Source organism: Canis lupus, chromosome 3 (assembly GCF_011100685.1).
Source record: "Canis lupus familiaris isolate Mischka breed German Shepherd chromosome 3, alternate assembly UU_Cfam_GSD_1.0, whole genome shotgun sequence".
Classification (NCBI taxonomy): Eukaryota; Metazoa; Chordata; class Mammalia; order Carnivora; family Canidae; genus Canis; species Canis lupus.
In genome coordinates this window covers 62,945,182-62,962,539 of record NC_049224.1, presented here as the reverse complement: position 1 = coordinate 62,962,539, position 17,358 = coordinate 62,945,182, and the positions used below count along the sequence as shown (strand labels likewise).

Below are 17,358 nucleotides of genomic sequence, written 5' to 3'. Positions count from 1 at the left end.
ACATCATCAGGGAATCCTACCTCCCTCTTTGTTGCTATAAATACCCCTGAAGAACTATGGCCCAGCCCCCACCACAGCCCTTCCAGCACCCCCAGCACCCCCAAAGACCCCCACAGCCCTCCTGGCACCCCCAATGCCCCCACAATGCCCCCCATGGCCATCCCAGTGCTCCCAGCACCTCCAACGCCACCACAGCCCTCCCAGTGCCCCCAGCACTCCCCACATCCCTCCCAGTGCCCCTAGCAGCCCCACAGCACCCCCATATCCCTCCCAGTGCCCATAGTATCCCCATGGTGTTTCCCACAGCCTTCCCAGCACCTACAGCACCGCCACATCACCTCCCATGTCCCCCCACAACCCCTCACAGACCTCCCAGCACCCCACCCCACCACTTACCCCCAGACCAGGTTGGCCAGCCACTGTCCCCCAGGTGAGTAGCAGGCACAAGCACCCTCCCAGAGCTGTGATCCCCACACACAGCAGGACACCTGAACAGAGCCACTATCCATCAGGGAAAGGTTCCAATGGCTCCCACATAGGAGGCCCAGGTTCCAGCTCAGTGCAAAGGTGCACAAGCGGCCATGGGGAACAGCCAGAGGACATGGGTTTTATGGACAGCACCCGTGCTGGGGCGCAGAGCAGGGCTGGCCCGGGCCTCTCTATGGGAGGACAGCTGTGGCGTCGAGGGCCTCCATGCCCGGGATGGGCTGTATAGTCTGCCTCACGCTGAGGAGTCCTGACCAGAAGAGGCCACCAGGGGGTGTGGAGACCACAGGCCGGCCCCCAGGCAGGCCTGGCCACACCACATGCACCCTGACACCGTCCAGCATGGAGCCCAGGCACAGCCAGTGCAGCCTGCGGCCTGCAATCCACTGCCCTGAGCAGCCCTGATGGGGGCAGCCTGGTTCCTCTGTGTAAGCCTTGGTCTCCCCACCTGGGGCTGGAGTGAGAGTGGGACGCACACGTGGGATGGCTCCAAAGCTCTGTGACAGTGATGGAACCCATTGACGAATGGTGCAGCAAGCACAGCCATTTCCAGAAAGGGCATGGGGTTCACCACACATCCGTGCAAGAAAAAAGAAAACCCACTGTTGGCCTAGTCTCATCCCACACACAAGACTCCACTCCAGAGTATAGTCTTTGAACTAAAGTAACACAGATGCTTCTAGAAAAAGACACAGAAGAGCATCTTCAAGACGCAAGGTAGCAAAGGTTTCTTAAGTGAGATACAAAACACACCAACTTACATGGATGCTTCCATCCACATTGAAATGAGAATTTCTGTTCATTGAAAGTCACCCACAATGAGGCAAACCACAGGACAGCAGAAAATATTTGCAAAACATGTATCCAAGGGCAGCCCCGGTGGCTCAGCAGGGCGTGATCCTGGAGACCCAGGATCGGGTCCCACGTCGGGCTCCCTGTATGGAGCCTGCTTCTCCTTCTGCCTGTGTCTCTGCCCCTCTCTCTGTGTCTCTCATGAATAAATAAATAAAATCTTAAAAAAAAACAAACATGTATCCAAAAAGAGACTCGTGACAGGACCCAGCAATGACTTCCTACAGATCAATAAGGAAAAAGGCACATGACCCAATGGCAGAGATCTGAAGTTACTCCCAACTGGCCAGTGAGCAGAACATAAGGTGTAGATCTCCCTGGTTATCCAGGGAATGAGGTCAGAGCCCAGACGACATGGCACCTGGTGTGACCAGTGGCCAGGCCAAGCTGCAGGCCTGGGTGCTGCAGGCAGATGCCTGCGGGCAGCCCCCACCAAAACCTGGGAATGGCCCAAATGTCCCTCAGCAGGGACACAGATTGCACGGCAGAGTAAGCCACACCACTTACATCGTGAGTCTCTGAAGAGTTCTCGTCAGGGAAAGAAGCCAGAGCACAGGCCGCGCAGCCACGCCTCTGTGATGTTCTGGGACACGCTGCACCATGTGGGGCAACCAAAGGGTCAGAACCTGTCCAGGTGATGGTGACAAGGCTAGCAGTGCACACCACCTGCAGAACTCATCCAGCTGAACATCACCCAAGCTGCACGTTCACTGTATGAAACAATACCTCACTAAAAGAGCACATTTTTGACAAAGTTTTTTAAAAGCCAAACTCCCCACCATCCAAGCCTGCACCTGTACAGCTGGACACACAGCGGATGGTACTGAACCTCCTGACCATCCACCCCCCACCACCACACTTCCATCCCACAACCCACCCCTCAGTCCCCCACACCCACTCCCACCCCCAGGTGCACGCGGCTCTCCACCCACTGAGGGTCGGGTCTGGCCCCAGCCGCCCTAGGACAACTCTCAACACCCTCACACCACCTTCTTATTCTACTGTCCACCAGCACAGACTAGGGGGCCCCTTGGCTCTCTGCTTACTGAGACAGCACGCTCCCACCTGACATCTGGGGCTGCCCACCTGATGGCTGCTCGTCCTCTTCCCGAGGCCCCAAGCGTCCACCTGCCCACCAACAGACGGACCCCTCCCGCCTCTGCAGTGCACAGTCTGCACCACACCTCCCAACCTCTCTGCCTCCCCTGCAGCTCCACCAGACCCTGGCCATGGTCCCAGGGCCACTGTGTCTATCCTCTCACGAGAGCACAAGCCCCTCAGGGACAGCATGCATGTCCACTCATGCATGGTGGCGCCATGGCCTCAAGTCGTAAACGAATGAATCAGGGAACCTACAGCTCATTTGAGAACTCTAGAGTCAGCCTGCCAAGTTCCACAAATATTGTAGTGGGATTTTTATCGGAATTACAACAATCCTTCAATGGGTAACTGGTACACCCTTACACGTGTGTTCCTCAGCAACCCAAAGGAGTGAACCACTGAACCACAAAACCACCTGGATGCATCTCTAGGGCATCGTGCTGAGTGAAAAAACCGTCACATACTCCGCACAGATCATTTTGGAAATGACAAATCATAGAGATGAAAGAGCTTGTTTGGAGGAAACCAGGTGTGGCTACAGAGGGGCTACATGAGGGCACAGCTTACGGCCACTGAACACCCATGATGCTCTCCATCTGCGCTGCCCCATGGGACAGCCAGAGCCACAGGCTGCTGCTGAAATTTAAACTTCAACTATATAAAATACAAATTCAGCTCCCATCACCCCAACCAATCTCAGGGCTTAGTAACCACATGCTTTAAGTAGCTATATGCTTGGACAGCAACAAAGGAGCCTTCCTATCAGCACGGAGTATGCTCCTGAACAGAGCTGCCCCAGGTCCCCCATCCACACTCGCTGACAACCAGCATTTGCTGACATGACCCAGTGCACTAGCTATGGAAAACACCAGAAGCTCTGCCCTGGTTCTCAAGGCACTCACTGTCCTGTTTGGGTAGGAGACACAAACCCATGTGCTTCTAGGCCTTTGTGGTCAGTTAGACTAGCCTATGTCCCCCAAGCATCACAGAGGCAAAATGGGAAGAGCTGACCTCACCCTGGTAATCAGAAGACTTTGTAAGATACCAGGAGCCTTGACAGGAAGCGGGAATTCACTTGAGGCCAGAGAAAGGAACAGAGAATAAAGAGCCAGCCACACTGAATGGGTGAGGACAGAGAGGACATGGGGTGGCCCAGAACATCCACGAGAAGGCGCTGAGTGCAGCATGGCCACACAGTGGACACTAACAGGGCAGAGACCTCAGAACTGGATGAAAAGCCCCCCTGGGCCTCCCACTCCCAGCACTTCCTCCTGACCAACAACCTCCTCACTTGACACTTGGCATGTGGCAGTGCCCAGGGAAGGACATGTGAGTGACCAGGTTGGCACATGGCTAGAGAGACAAAGGCAGAAAATGTTTAGTGATTTCCAACTTTATTTACATTTAACTATCTTAAATTTTAGCTTTAAAACTAATAATCCAGGGATCCCTGGGTGGCGCAGCGGTTTGGCGCCTGCCTTTGGCCCAGGGCACGATCCTGGAGACCCGGGATCGAATCCCACGTCGGGCTCCCAGTGCATGGAGTCTGCTTCTCCCTCTGCCTATGTCTCTGCCTCTCTCTCTCTCTGTATGACTATCATAAATAAATAAAAATTAAAAAAAAGAAAAAAAAACTAATAATCCAATTTTTTTTAAACTTTTCAGTATGCTTATTAGAACAATGGCAGGATGTGAAATCTACTTTTTCAAGTATAAATTTCATGAAATCTAAATACAGATCAAATATTTCTATAATGAAAAACTGGTGTCCAGGAGCACCTGGGTGGCTTCGTAGCTTGAGCCTCTGCCTTTGGCACTGGTCATGATCCCAAGAATTCGCTGCTCAGCGGGGCATCTGTCCCTCCCTCTGCCCCTCTACTTGCATATTCTCTCTCTCTCTCTCTCTCTCTCTCTCTCTCTCAAATAAATAAATAAAATCTGGAAGGAAGGAAGACTGGTATCCAAATGGAGATCTGCTGTTAAGTGTAAAACATACACCAGGTTTCAAAGACTTTGTTTTTGAAAATGTAAACTTTTGACAAGGGTGCCAAAGACCATTCAAGGGGAAAAAAAGAGTCTTCTCATCAGATGGCACTGAGACAACTTGAATCCACATAAAAAAGAATGAAGCTGGACCCCTACCTCACACCACACACAAAAGTAGCTCAATAGGGATCAAAGACCTAAATGTGAAAGCTAATATAAAACTCTCAAAGAAAACATAAAAGTAAACCTTCATGACCTTGTTCAGCCAAGGACTCTTAGATATGACACCAAAAGCATGGACAACAAAAGAAAAAAGACCAACTGGACTTCATCCACACCCCACCATGCCAACCCTGGTGGTGGCCTGCCCTGGGCTGTAGGTCACTCTGCCATGCACCAGAACTCTGCTTCCAAAAGCAAAATGGCTCTTAAAATTCAGAAGACGCGGATTTGGGAAGAGGAAAGGTCAGCACTCCCATTTCAGGAAGAGAAACCTACCACGTTAACAGGCCATCTTTTAAAAAGCACGTGTCTAGCCAAAACAAACAGATCACCACCAACGGCAACAGAACGGAGCTCGGAATGTCCCTGGGCAGCAAAGGCAGGAGGGGGAGCAGGCTGACCGTGTAGCTGCACCTCCCAAGCAGGGTCTCACAAGGGCCCTTCTCTGTTGTGTTAGGACCAGCCTCGAGGAAGCAGAGCACATGGAGCCATGTCTGCACCACCAGGGGGGCCCTGCAGGCACGATCCTTAGCCCATCTCCCCAGGAAAGCCACATAGCACCTGGCTGCCTACACTTTGCCAAACATCCTAAAGGAGCATGGCCATCTGATGACACGTGTGCTGCACCACATTCTCAGTCTTGGTTAGAGTCTCCACAAAACAGTTGCTGCATACAAGCACAAGTGAAGACAGGAGCAGGTGCATGGTGTGCTGCTAGGATCCCATCAGGGCTCTGAGCCCAAGGCCAGCAAGCAGCACACTGCAAAGGCCTCTGAGCTCCCCCAACCACCCTGGGCTGTAGACACAGGCCCAGCTCCTGTCCCTGGTGCTCCTGTGTCTAATGCTGAGCCTCAGAGCCTCAAAACCACCTGCTGTGACTTCAGGCCACAAGCCCAAAACAGAGGCTTGGGATCCACAGCTCCCCACCACCTTGCTTGCCTTGGCACGCCAAGGGACTACAGCCAGACCATTCTGGGTACCTTATGTCACTGGGACCACTCAGGAGACCTCCAACCATCATGCAAGGGCCATACGCTCAGCCTCCTCTGTCTGGACCTACAACTGAACCAGCACTGGGCTGGTGTCCTGAGATTCACATTAACATGACCCTAGAAAAACGGTTCCACCTACACGAAGTTCAAACCCAGGTGACTAACCTGTGGTGACAACTCAAGGCAGAGGCTCTCTCAGGGGGGGTGGCGCCTACATGAGGGGCATCAGGATGGGTTTGAGTGCTGCTTGCCCAGAGAGACATTTAACAGGTATGAAAATGTGCATGCTATGCACTTAGGATTTGCATACTTCTAGGAGTAGGCTAGATGCTCACTAAAAGTTGGGTTGTTTCAACAATGCTGGAAACCCATCAGAATGCTAAGGAGATGTGGGGGCTGCGTGTGCACAGCACAGCCCTGGGACACAGCCCCCTCAGCCCTCCTGCTGCCAGATCCCCCCAGGCCTTGGCCACACATCCTCCATCCAGCTTGGGCCATCTCCCCTGACCCTTGGAGGAGGCCAGGGTCCTGCCCATTGCCGCTGCAGCCAGCTTACCTGGCCGGCATCGTAGCTCTTGCAGACAAGGTCATCCAGGCTTTGGTTCTGCAGCTTCTCAGTGATGAGTGTGACCATGGTCAGGGCCCTGTGTCCTCCGTCTGTACCAACAGACAGTGGGGTTCAGCACAGCAGGCTTCAGAAGGCCTGGGCCACTGCTGGGTCAGAGCTGACCCTCAAAGTTGATTTCCACTTTACAGGTGAACAATCCATTTCCAAGGACTCTTCAGAACTCTGTGTCTGTGTTTTTGGTAAAGAGAAAGAAGTGACTACATGCAGAACCACTGGGCGGGTATCTGTTATATGCTGAGTACTGTGTGCTGAATATTTCTGTCACCTCCGCCTGACGAAAACCCCCCTGCTTTAAAGACCACTGTGTGAGCTCTCTCCTGGAAATGGTACTAAAAGTGGCATTCTGAAAAAATAAAAATAAAAAAATAAAAAAAAATAAAAGTGGCATTCTGGTTGAAGGATGGCAGGTTAAGTGCCTACCTGAGATCTAGTAGTCCTGAAGCCCCAACCGAAGTAGCAGTGAGGCCACCTCACCACCCACCCCTCGAAGTGTAAAGCAGATGGAAGACAGCGACAAGAAGCCAAATTCTACATACAAGAAACAGCTGGCTGTGAACCACTGGACTCTCACTCACCACTGTCCCCTGCCCTCAGCAGCTACACACCCCTACCTCAGTCCAGCCAGCTGGCCCCCAGGGGAGGGTACAGGGGGCCCAGAGCCTGGCCCTAGGCTCTCAGGTCAGGGGTGGCAGGGGAAGCCCAGTGGGGGCATTGCAGGCTGCACCCAGGACCTGGTTGCCCAAAGACACCAGCAGGGACAGGGCCCTGAGCCCCTGTGCAGCCTGTCTCCCGCCCGCCATTCATGGCTCCCACTCTTCCTAGCGGCCCGCTGCTGAGCAGGAGCAAGGCCACCTGCCTGGGAAGCCATGGACGGTGCCAGTCAGGCAGGAGGGCCCCAGCCACCCACAGGAAACAATCCTGCCCTCAGAAGAAGGTGCCCAGCCCACAAAATAAGATCAGAATACCCTTAAAAAGAAGTATTTAAAGAAAGAGAAAAGAGCTCTCAGAAATTAAAAAATGAGAGCAGCGACAAAACCTCCAGAATGTCCTAACCACCACCAGACCCTGAGCCCTCCCCCCTTCCCAGAGGCCTCCTTGGGTCCAGCAGACCATGCACAAGGCAGAGGGCCACAGGGTGGACAACCAGGCCCCATGTCACACCCACTAGGTGACCCTCTAGGGCAGCGTCACTTAGGACATCTGCCCGAGAGCCCAGTGTGTGGAAGCAACAATATTAGAACACACAATATTAGAAGCACCCATCCTGGCAGGGAGTGCAAGAAGCACATGGTTTCATGGAAAGTGCCAGCAGAGCTCATCCGCAGACCAAGGAGAAAACCAAGGGACCTTTGCACAGATGCTGCCAGAGGCCAGAGAGACTCACACCCGCGGGCACCCCTGAACATGCGCACACTCAACAGGCATTAACAGACACTGCCTCGACACCACACCTAAAGCCAGCCTCACAAAGTGGGGCCAGAGAGGCATCCAGCAAGCATGGGGAGGACAGCCCACCATCACTGGGTACCTGGGCACATGTTGAGGCAGCTGAGAAACGGCATGGGGCTCTCCCTTTGGCAGAGCATGCAACGGGCTCACCCAGGGCCCTGGAATTCGTGAGCTCATCCCAACCAAAGGTATCGTGCACACTCAGGCTTCCTCCAGGCTAGGCGAGGCACTCACTGTCAACACTCTCCTGGGCTCCCACCATCCTAGGCAGGGACAGCCACCTGCTCCAGCACAGCCAGGGACCCCAAAGCCCAGGCCAGGGCCAGTTGGTTCCTCAGGGAAGTATCTCTCTACCCTGGGAGTGGCTCTACATAAATGTGTATAGAACCAGGGAACCAAATAGAGCCAGCCACACCTCCATGCCTATACCACTCACCCCCAGTCACCTAGGCAGGTCCTACCACCTGCAACCTGGCCGGGCTCTCACTACCTCTCCCCATAAATTCACCCTAAGCCCCAACTGACAACGTTTCTCCAAGTACAGAGGCTTTACAAGGACCCCTCCACCCCTCCACTTTTGCTGCAACTGCACCCTCCCACAATGGCAAAGGCCCTGCCATGGGCCTCCTGTGTCCACCACCCTGTCAGTCCTCCTAGTGGCACATAGCACACACCACACTAGAAAGATTACAGCAGCCACAACAAAACCTGAACAAACTACGCTATGACTAGCATTTCGCTTGAGAAACAGGCCACACATTCCCTGGGGACATCGTTGATTTCCAGGACCAGGGCTCGGGCAAGATGCAGTGGGAGTGTCTCAAAGGCACCAGAAAGCCAGGACGTGTGCAGAGAATGGGGCCTAGCTCCCAAGAGGCATATGTTCCACTTCACAGAATAAAATACAAACCCGTGAGTCTGTATTGATGGAAACAGCTGGAAAAGATCAGTAAGTAGGAGGGGAAGTTCCTCCTCCCAGGCAGAGTGCAGACCAAGGAGTGCTGACGAATGACAAGATTCTTTCCTTAAGTCAGCATGTGACAAACACCCTGTGAGGTTTCAGGCAAGTATCCTCCCTGACGCCACCTGAGATTGGGTGTGCACCAGCCGGGAGGGGACAGAGGAGATGGGACGACCTCACCCAACTGCTGAGCTGGTCAGAGAACAGGCTCCAGAGCACGCATACCGCGATCCAAAGAAGCGCCATAGGCTAGAGAGCAGACAGAAGTCCCACAGGCCACACAGCAGCCCCTAGGGCCAGATAGCAGTCCTGAGGGCTGCACAGCCCCACCATGGGCAGGACAGCAGCCCCACCAGCAGGACAGTACCCTTGAGGGCTGGACAGCAGCCCCAAGAGCAGGACAGCACCCCTGAGGGCAAGACAGCAGCCCCACGGGCAGGACAGCACTCCCAAGGACCGGACAGCGGCCTCGAGGGACAAAGAGCAGCCCCGCAGGCCAGACAGCACTTCCGAGGGCCGGACAGCAGCCCTGTGGGCCAGACAGCAGCCCCATGGGCCAGACAACACCCCCAAGGGCAGGACAGCACCCCCGAGGGCCGGACAGCAGCCCCATGGGCCAGATAGCAGCCCTGTGGGCCTGAAAGCAGCCCCAATTGCTGACAGCAGCCCCAAGGGCCAGACAGCAATGCCACACAGCACAAGATCCCCAGACTTTCCTGCTTGGGCCATGCTTCTGTCAGGCAGGAGCATGGGCCGCAGCCTACTCAGACACAGTTACATCAAACATGGCATACTCCATCACAACTCACAGAAGGTCAGAAGAACAAAGAAAACATGGCATGCTATGTCTGTGAGGGCTGGCCAGCGTGACCCCGGTGAATGGAGGGCCATGGCACAGTGCAGTGTGCACCTGCTGCACAAAAGCAGCAGAAAAACCAGTGGGTGGAAGGACTGCACGGGGCGGCTAGTGCGGCCCCTTCAGAAGCCAAGGTGGGTAAGGAGTGCCTGGCAGGAGAGAACCCAGACCCAGCCATGCAACAATTTAATCTCCTTCAAGGACATACACATGTCATCAGGTGTTAATGCAGCAATGCCCCACACTGCAGGGACACCAAGCCCCCAAAACACCTGAAATCGCAGACAGTGCTGAACCCTAAATATACTATCAACCCCTGCACAACATTGTTTGAACTACGCAAGCCCACTCACATGGGGCTCTCTTTCCATAAGTACAGGACAGCACCAGAAATGTCTTTTCTCTTCCTTATGATATGAATAATACATTTTCTTTTCCCTCCCTTCTTTGATCATAAGAAAACAGCAAATAATACATACAGCACACAAAACAGCTATCAATGAACTGTTTAGGACATCAGTAAGGCTTCTTGCCAACAGGAGGCCATTAGCAGGTAAGTTCTGGGGAATCCTAAGTTCTACATGGATTTTTTTTACTCTGGTAGGGCCAGCACCCATGACCCCTAGCTGTTCAGGGACCAACTGTACTATGCTTTCTCTCATGCATACGAACATGTGATAAAATTTAATTTGCAAGTGAGGCACAGCAAGAGATTAACAAGAATAACAATAAGCTAGAACGAGTGTAACAGGATACTGTGATAAAAGTTAAGTGAATGTGGTCTCTCAAATTGTCTTGCCCTCACCCTTCTTCTTATGATGTGAGATGATGAAGTGCCCACATTTTACCATGGGGGCACCGAGGTGGCTCAGTCAGTTGAGCAGCCGACACTTGGTTTCAGCTCAGGTTGTGATCTCAGGTTCATGGGATCGAGCTCCATGTTAGAGCCCCTGCTCAGCGGGAGTCTGCTTCTCTCTCCCCCTCCCCCACTCTCTAAAAATAAAAATAAATAAATAAGAGATAAGAAATTCACCCATGTGAGACGTGGGAGGGGAGTGATGTGGGGCTGTGACCTAGCACCAGGCTACAGCTGACCTTCTGACTACACGTCAGGAGCAGGATCATCAGCTTCTGGACCACATTGACCATGAGTGATTGAAACCACGAAGGCAAAGCCAAAGTTCAGGGATCACTGGCTATGCATTCAAATCTAAGTGCAGTAGCTTCCTGGTGCTGCCATCTCTAAGCACCGTGACCTGGAGGCCAGAGGTCAGAAGTCGAGGTGTGGGCAGGGTCGGCTCCTCTGGGGGTGCCTCAGGACAGGGGTTCCCTGCCTCTATCCAGGCACGTGGTGGCGGCTAGTGATCACTGTGCCCCCCGGCTTGCAGCTGAGTCACGTGTTCCCATGGCCGTCTACCTGCACGTCCTGAATCTCTGTATGTCTTCTTGGTAATCGGATGGGGGTCCACCCGAATACAGTATGGCCTCATCTTAATTTACATCTTTTTTTTTTTTTTTATGATAGTTACACAGAGAGAGAAAGGCAGAGACACAGGCAGAAGGATAAGCAGGCTCCATGCACCGGGAGCCCGACGTGGGATTCGATCCCGGGTCTCCAGGATCGCGCCCTGGGCCAAAGGCAGGTGCCAAACCACTGCGCCACCCAGGGATCCCTTAATTTACATCTTAATTACATCTGCGGAGACCTACTTCTAAACAAGGTCACATTCACAGGTCCTGTTAAATCTGTTCTTTTAGGGGACACAATTCAATCCACAATGCCCAGCCAGCTCCCTTTACAAGAAATCGAACATCAAGATGGACCATCACGGTCACAAAGTATAATACACAGTCACAGTCAGCAGGAGAGCCAGGCCTGGAGCAGCTCAGGACAGCATCCTGGCCTAGAGGGAATGTGCGCTGCCCCTGGGAAAGGCAAGACACAAACACAATGCCAGCGGGCGGCAGATACAAGGAAGCAATAAGCACGGCGCCCTGTTTAGGGGGTACTCAGAGAAGGAAGGCAAGACTCAGCCTGAGTGGGAGGTGCCAGGAAACGGGGAGCAAAGCCAGGACTCTGGGCATGGAGGCCAGAAGCCTGGTGCCTGGTGAGAGAACTGGCCAGCCCCAGGGACAGAGGCTCCACCCCACACGAGCACCACAGGGACCACAGAGGATGTGTATCTGGGCTCACAGGCGCTCGTGACACCTCTTGTAGCTACTGCCTGCAAAGCAGTGCCCTGTGACCCCACCAGGGCCATGCAGTGAGGGTCAGAGCCTCCCCACTTGCCACCTCCAAACCTCCAAAATAGCTGTATGGCCACCTCAGATGGTATCATGTCCCCATAAATAGCATTCCCAGCTGAGCCACACAGAGGAGTCTGTTCCCCAAAGTTCACAATCCGCCTTTCCTCACATGCAGTCCCTGCCCCCTACCAACTCCTCCCCACAAGAATGGTAGAACTTGACAAACAAACTGGGGACCCCCAGCCTCCACTCAGATGTCACTCCTCCCTGGACACCTGCAGTGCTCTCGGGGTCCTCCTTCTCCCATGTCAGGTGTCAGAAAATGGCAAGGGCACATGCAGCAGGGTGTGCCCACCCAGATCTGCTGGCATCACTGAGTTCTTCCCACCCAGGGCCCTGGTCTGCCATGCCGCCTGGGCTGGCCTCCCTCACCTCCACCTGCTGCTCTGCTACTGCTGATCAACCTCCAGGAGTGACCCTCAACATCACATTCCATGCCTTCCGGGAGACGCTTTATCCCAAAGCCCCTCCGCCCTGCCCAGGACCTGCTGAGTCTGTGTGCTGCCCATGCGGGCCTACGGCTACATCACCCCAGGGCATCTCTGCTCCCTCGGCCTTTCTGCCTGATGTGGTCTCCACTTCCAAGCCGGAGGCTTCCTCTGTGCCGTCACCCTGGCCCCTGACATGAGCTGAGAGGGAACCTTCTGGCAGAGGGACCAAGGGGCCGTGTCCCCTTTGGGAGCCACCTACAGCAGACTGGCTGATATAAACACTCGTAGAATAAAGGAACTTGGTGGAGCACCTGGGCAGCCCTATGGGTTGAGCATCCAATTCTCGGTTTCTGGTCAAAGCAGGACCTCAGGGTTGTGGGATCAAGCCCCGTGTCAGGCTCTGTGCTCAGGAGGGAGTCTGCCTGGGATTCTCCCTCTCTCTCTGCACCTCTGCCACTCATGTTCATACTCTCTCCCTCTCTCTCAAATAAATAAATAAATGAAACCTTCAAATATATATAAAATAAATAAATCAAGGAACGTGCATGGACAGCCAGGTGCCACAATAACAGGAGCCTGGTGTATGGACCAAGTCATCTCTATACACAGCCTTTCTGCCTCCTGAGTCCCAGGCAGAGGCCTGGCTACACTCCTCTTGGACCCCCTCCGCTGGCTACTGGCCAGATACCTGAGCCAAAATCTGGGCTCTGGACAAGCTACCCCAGCTCCTCCATGCTGGTTTCCGGAGCACGAAACTGGAGAACAGCTTTAAGTACCCGTTCAGTCTGTTGTGCCCAGAGCCTGCCCCAGCGCACACAGTCAACAGGTGTCCCTGTAATGAAAGAAAGCCTCCCCAGAGCCAGGCCCATTTCACAGCCCAGAACCATCAGGTGCCAAGGGTGGGTTTTCACAGAAAACAACAAGAAGCCCACCAACACTGCCTGACCAAGTACCTTCCAAATTCATTCTGCATGAGTACCATGCAGACTCATAACACACTGCTAACACATTAGAACCAAGTCCAGGTTTCAGAGCCGTCTCTCAAAGAGCACTCACGCAACAACATGGTCTGCTTGGACGTTAACTTTTTTTTTTAAGATTTTATTTATGGTATGCCTGGATGGCTCAGTGGTTGAGCGTCTGCCTTCGGCTCCAGTTGTAATCCCGGTGTCCTGGAATTGAGTCCCGCACTGGGCTCCCTGCAGGAAGCCTGCTTCTCTCTCTGCCTGTGTCTCTGCCTCTTTCTCTCTCATGAATAAATAAATAAAATATTTTTAAAAATAAAATAATAAGGACTTTATTTGTGTATTTGACAGAGAGCAGGAGAGCACAAGCAGGGGGAGCAGCGGAGAGAGAAGCAGGCTCCCCACTGAGCAGGGAGCCCAATGTGGGGCTCGATCCTGGGACCCTGGGATCATGACCTGAGCCCAAGGCAGACGCTTCACCAACGAATCCCCAGGCACCCCATGGACATTAGCCAGCCATCAGTAATGTGCTGGTCTGAGCACACGACTGCAGATCCTCTGGCACTGCTCCCGTAAAGGCAGACTTCAGCTGCCCCTGAATATGGACAGATGCTCAGTGACTTCCAAGACTGAAGTGGGGAAACCCTACAACCACGTGGCTCTCTCGGAGGACACACCTCAAAGCCACTGCACTGGGAAAGACTGAGGGCCCAGGGGCCCCTGCTGCTCAAGCCTTCTCAGCCCAGGTACCAGACGCCAAGTGAGAATGCCCACAAGGAGACACTCCAGCCCCAGCCGCCATCTGACCAACCAGCACAAGAACCCCAAGCCAAGACCTCCCAGTCCGCTGCTTGGGAATCCTGGGCCCCCAAGACCATAAGCAATAAGTGATTGTTGCTGTCTGAAGCCACCAATTTTGGAGGCTTTGGTAATGCTGCCAAAACAACTAAAGCAGTGACACTTTAACAAAGCAAATGGAGCCAAACGTCCCTCTGGCACTGCTGGAGCCAGGCCTAAGTATCGCCACCTCTTAACATGGAGGCGGGGGGTAAAGCAAAAGGGGCCGTGTCCTCACACTCATGGCAGGGTATAAGCCACAGAGGAAGCTAATGTGGACCACTAAGATCACTCAGCTATTCTCAGGTGCTGGAGCCAGGGGTACAGCTCTGCCTAAGGGGCTCAGCACCTTCTCTTAATAGAGCTCACTTGGGTGCTGTGTTTAGCGGTTCCTGGAAAAGCCTATAGCCAAGTCCCATGCTAGCACCATGAAGCTGGTAATGCTGACAAACTAGACATCGTTCTGAAAAAACTTCAAAACAAAGGTCACCTGTTCTGATGAACCAGCATCGTGCTAACGTTAACACCCACAACTGGAGGCTCTGGACAGCCACACATGGAAGTTAAAGGGGCACGGAAACCTCGTTTGCAAGTCAACGAAGGAGGAGAAGCTTGCATCCCAAATGAGATGATCGCTGCTCTCTCTCCACTGCTCTGTGGAGACCATACTGAATTGAAAAAACACTGCAACAAGTAATTTTCTTCTGAGAGGAATGATGTAAGGAAGGCCCAGCAGGCTAGGAGAACAGGGTTCCGACAGGCTGGGCTCTCCCGGATGGGGGCTGCACCCCTGGGCCTGCCTTTCCCCACTGAGACAGTAAAGAACCACACACTTCATGAGGCCACAAGGAGTCAAATGACTGAACACATGTGACAATGCCCAGGCTCCTGGACATGTTTATAATTATGCCTATGCATCACAAACGCTCAGAAGACTGTGAAAGTCAACTTTCCTTCAAGAAATATTACTGCTGGGACACCTGGGTGGCTCAGAGGTTGGGCATCTGCCTTTGGCTCAGGGCGTGATCCTGGCCCCAGGATGGAGTCCCACATCAGGCTCCCTGCATGGAGCCTGCTTCTCCCTCTGCCTGTGTCTCTGCCTCTCTCTCTCTGTGTGTCTCTCATGACTAAGTAAATAAAACCTTTATAAAAAAAAAAAAAAGAAAGAAAGAAAGAAATATTACTGCAGGGACACCTGGGTGACTCAGTGGTTGAGCATCTGCCTTTGGCTCAGGCTGTGATCCCAGGGTCCTGGGATTGAGTCTTGCAATGGGCTCCCCAGAGGGAGCCTGCTTTTCTCTCTGCCTGTCTCTGCCTTTCTCTGTAGTCTCTCATGAATAAATAACATTAAAAAAAAGAAATATTACTGCAGAAAAAGCCAAAGGGCTTTCTATAAAACTCCATTTGCTTTTTTAAAAAAAAAAGTTGGTCTGGAATGTTTGCAAGGCACCTGTGAAAACATCGAAGTGTCCGCTTGGCTCCAGCAGTGAGTGTGCCCAAGCAGTGCGTGTAACTAGGGACAGTGACAATAACTCTGGTGTTTCCTCTCATCTGTATTTCCAGGAGCAGTAAGAACTCTCTTTTCTATGGCTTCCAATCCAACCTAGGTCAAGAAAGCATACAGCCCGCGCAGTGGGCAGAGCCGTCCTGAAGGCCCCCTTTCACCAGCGCCCCCTGCCGCCCTAGCAGGGTGACCCTCGGGCGGGCAGCGCCGCAGAACCAAGGCGCTCTGGGGCCGTGGCGGGGCGCGGGAAGCACCTGTGAAGCCACGGCCACTGCCCACAGCTCAGGGAGCCTTAGGAGGGGGTCCCCGGAGGGACGGTTACAGAAGACCGCAGGTGGGAGGACTGTGTCAAAGCACCCTGTTCAGACTTCCTGCAAACTAGCGCGGCTTGAGGAACAGCCACGGCGTCTAGTGCATTCCGGCTGCCGGCGGTCTCCGGGGAGGCCACTTCCCTCTGCACCTGCCCCACCAGGGACGGTGCCGGGCGGCTGCTGGAAGCAGCAGAGTCCAGACCGTCTCCACCACGGCCTCGGGAAGCCGGACGCCGCTCCAAACCCGGGCTTCCGGGTGGGAGAGGGACACGTCCCTTCAGGCGGCGGGGGCTCCGGGACGGCGAGGGGGCGCCCCCGAGCCCTCGCCCCGCCCGGTCCTGGGGTACGCCGCCGAGGAAAGGCGCACACTCCCGGCGGGCACCGAAGGCCGCGTCCCCGGGCGCCGCCGGCTGTCCGGCCCAGCAGCCCGCCCGCGCGTCCCGGCACCGGAGCCCCAGCGCGGCCAGCAGCCCCAACGCCGGGTAACGAGCCGAAAGCGCTCCGCGCCGGACAGCCGCGGGAACCGGCGGCCCAAACTCACGCGCGGCCTCGCGCGGGCGCACGGGCTCGGGGGCGCGCACGCAGGGCTCGGGGGCGCGCGCCGGTCGGGGCCGAGGCCGGGCCGCGTACCTGAGGGCGGCCGAGCGGCGGCTGCCACGGCCGGACGGGGGCAGCGCGGGAGGCGCCAGCCCCAAAGGCCGCGTTCCCCGGGCGAGAAGCCAAGCGCCTCCGCTGCGCGGAACGCCACCGGGCCGGCGCCCCGCCCCCAGCGGCCCCGCTCCTCGGCCCCCGCCGCAGCCGCCGCGCGCCCGTCAGCCGGCCTGCGCCCCGCCGTGCCCTCAGCGCCGCGCGCGGGGGCGGGGCCTGCGTGGGGGCGGGGGAGCGGCCTCTCGACGCCCCGCCCGCAGCTCCGCCCGCCGTCGGCCCGCTCGGGATCGCGCATCCGCGTCGGGCGGCAGGACTGCGCGTGCGCCGCCAGGCCCCACCCCGGGCCGAAGCCCCGCCCGCCGTGCGCTCTGCCTGCCGGGGAAGTGACGTCGGGGTACCGGGCGGCGGAGGCTGGCGGCGGTGGCCTGCGGCGGGGAGGGGGCGCGGCCACAGCCGGCGCGAAGGGTCGCTTAGGGTTCCCCACTCCTGGCCGTACGCTGGGGCGGCTCGGCGCGCAGCCGGTGAGCTGCCTGCGACCCGCTGTGTGACCTGGGGCAAGGCGCTCGCCCTCTCGGGTCTCCCCCCAGATCCGCCTGGAGTGACCGGCAGAGCAGTGGGAGCCGGCCGTGGTCCAGGGCCCCTCCCGTGGTCGTCTCCCTCCCCGCCGGCTCCCGCTCCCTGGGGCCGCCCCGGGGCGGCGCTCGCGCGTTCCTGGCGGGCTGCAGACCTTCCTGGGCCGGGAGCGGCCTTTTGGGACGGTGCGGTCGGTCCGGGGCTCCTCCGGGGAGGCCCCAGGCTCTGCATGGGGGTGTAGAGAGGGGC

The 17,358-nt window shown here is 55.5% G+C and overlaps 1 protein-coding gene across 11 annotated transcripts in view; it reads right to left on the bottom strand.

Moving 5' to 3' along the window:
• Positions 1-16,650, bottom strand: part of FAM53A (family with sequence similarity 53 member A) — a 33,375-nt gene extending 16,725 nt beyond the window's left edge. Inside the window, exons 1-3 of one of the 11 annotated variants that reach the window (XM_038533294.1) lie at positions 15,832-16,159; positions 15,524-15,676; positions 6,196-6,435 (exon numbers count right to left, since the gene is read on the bottom strand). In XM_038533294.1, coding sequence (XP_038389222.1) covers positions 6,196-6,273 — 78 coding nt within the window. In that variant the 5' untranslated portion in view covers positions 6,274-6,435; positions 15,524-15,676; positions 15,832-16,159. The other 10 variants (XM_038533295.1, XM_038533293.1, XM_038533292.1 and 7 more) reach the window with 10 other exon arrangements.
• Positions 16,651-17,358: the final 708 nt, after the last annotated feature.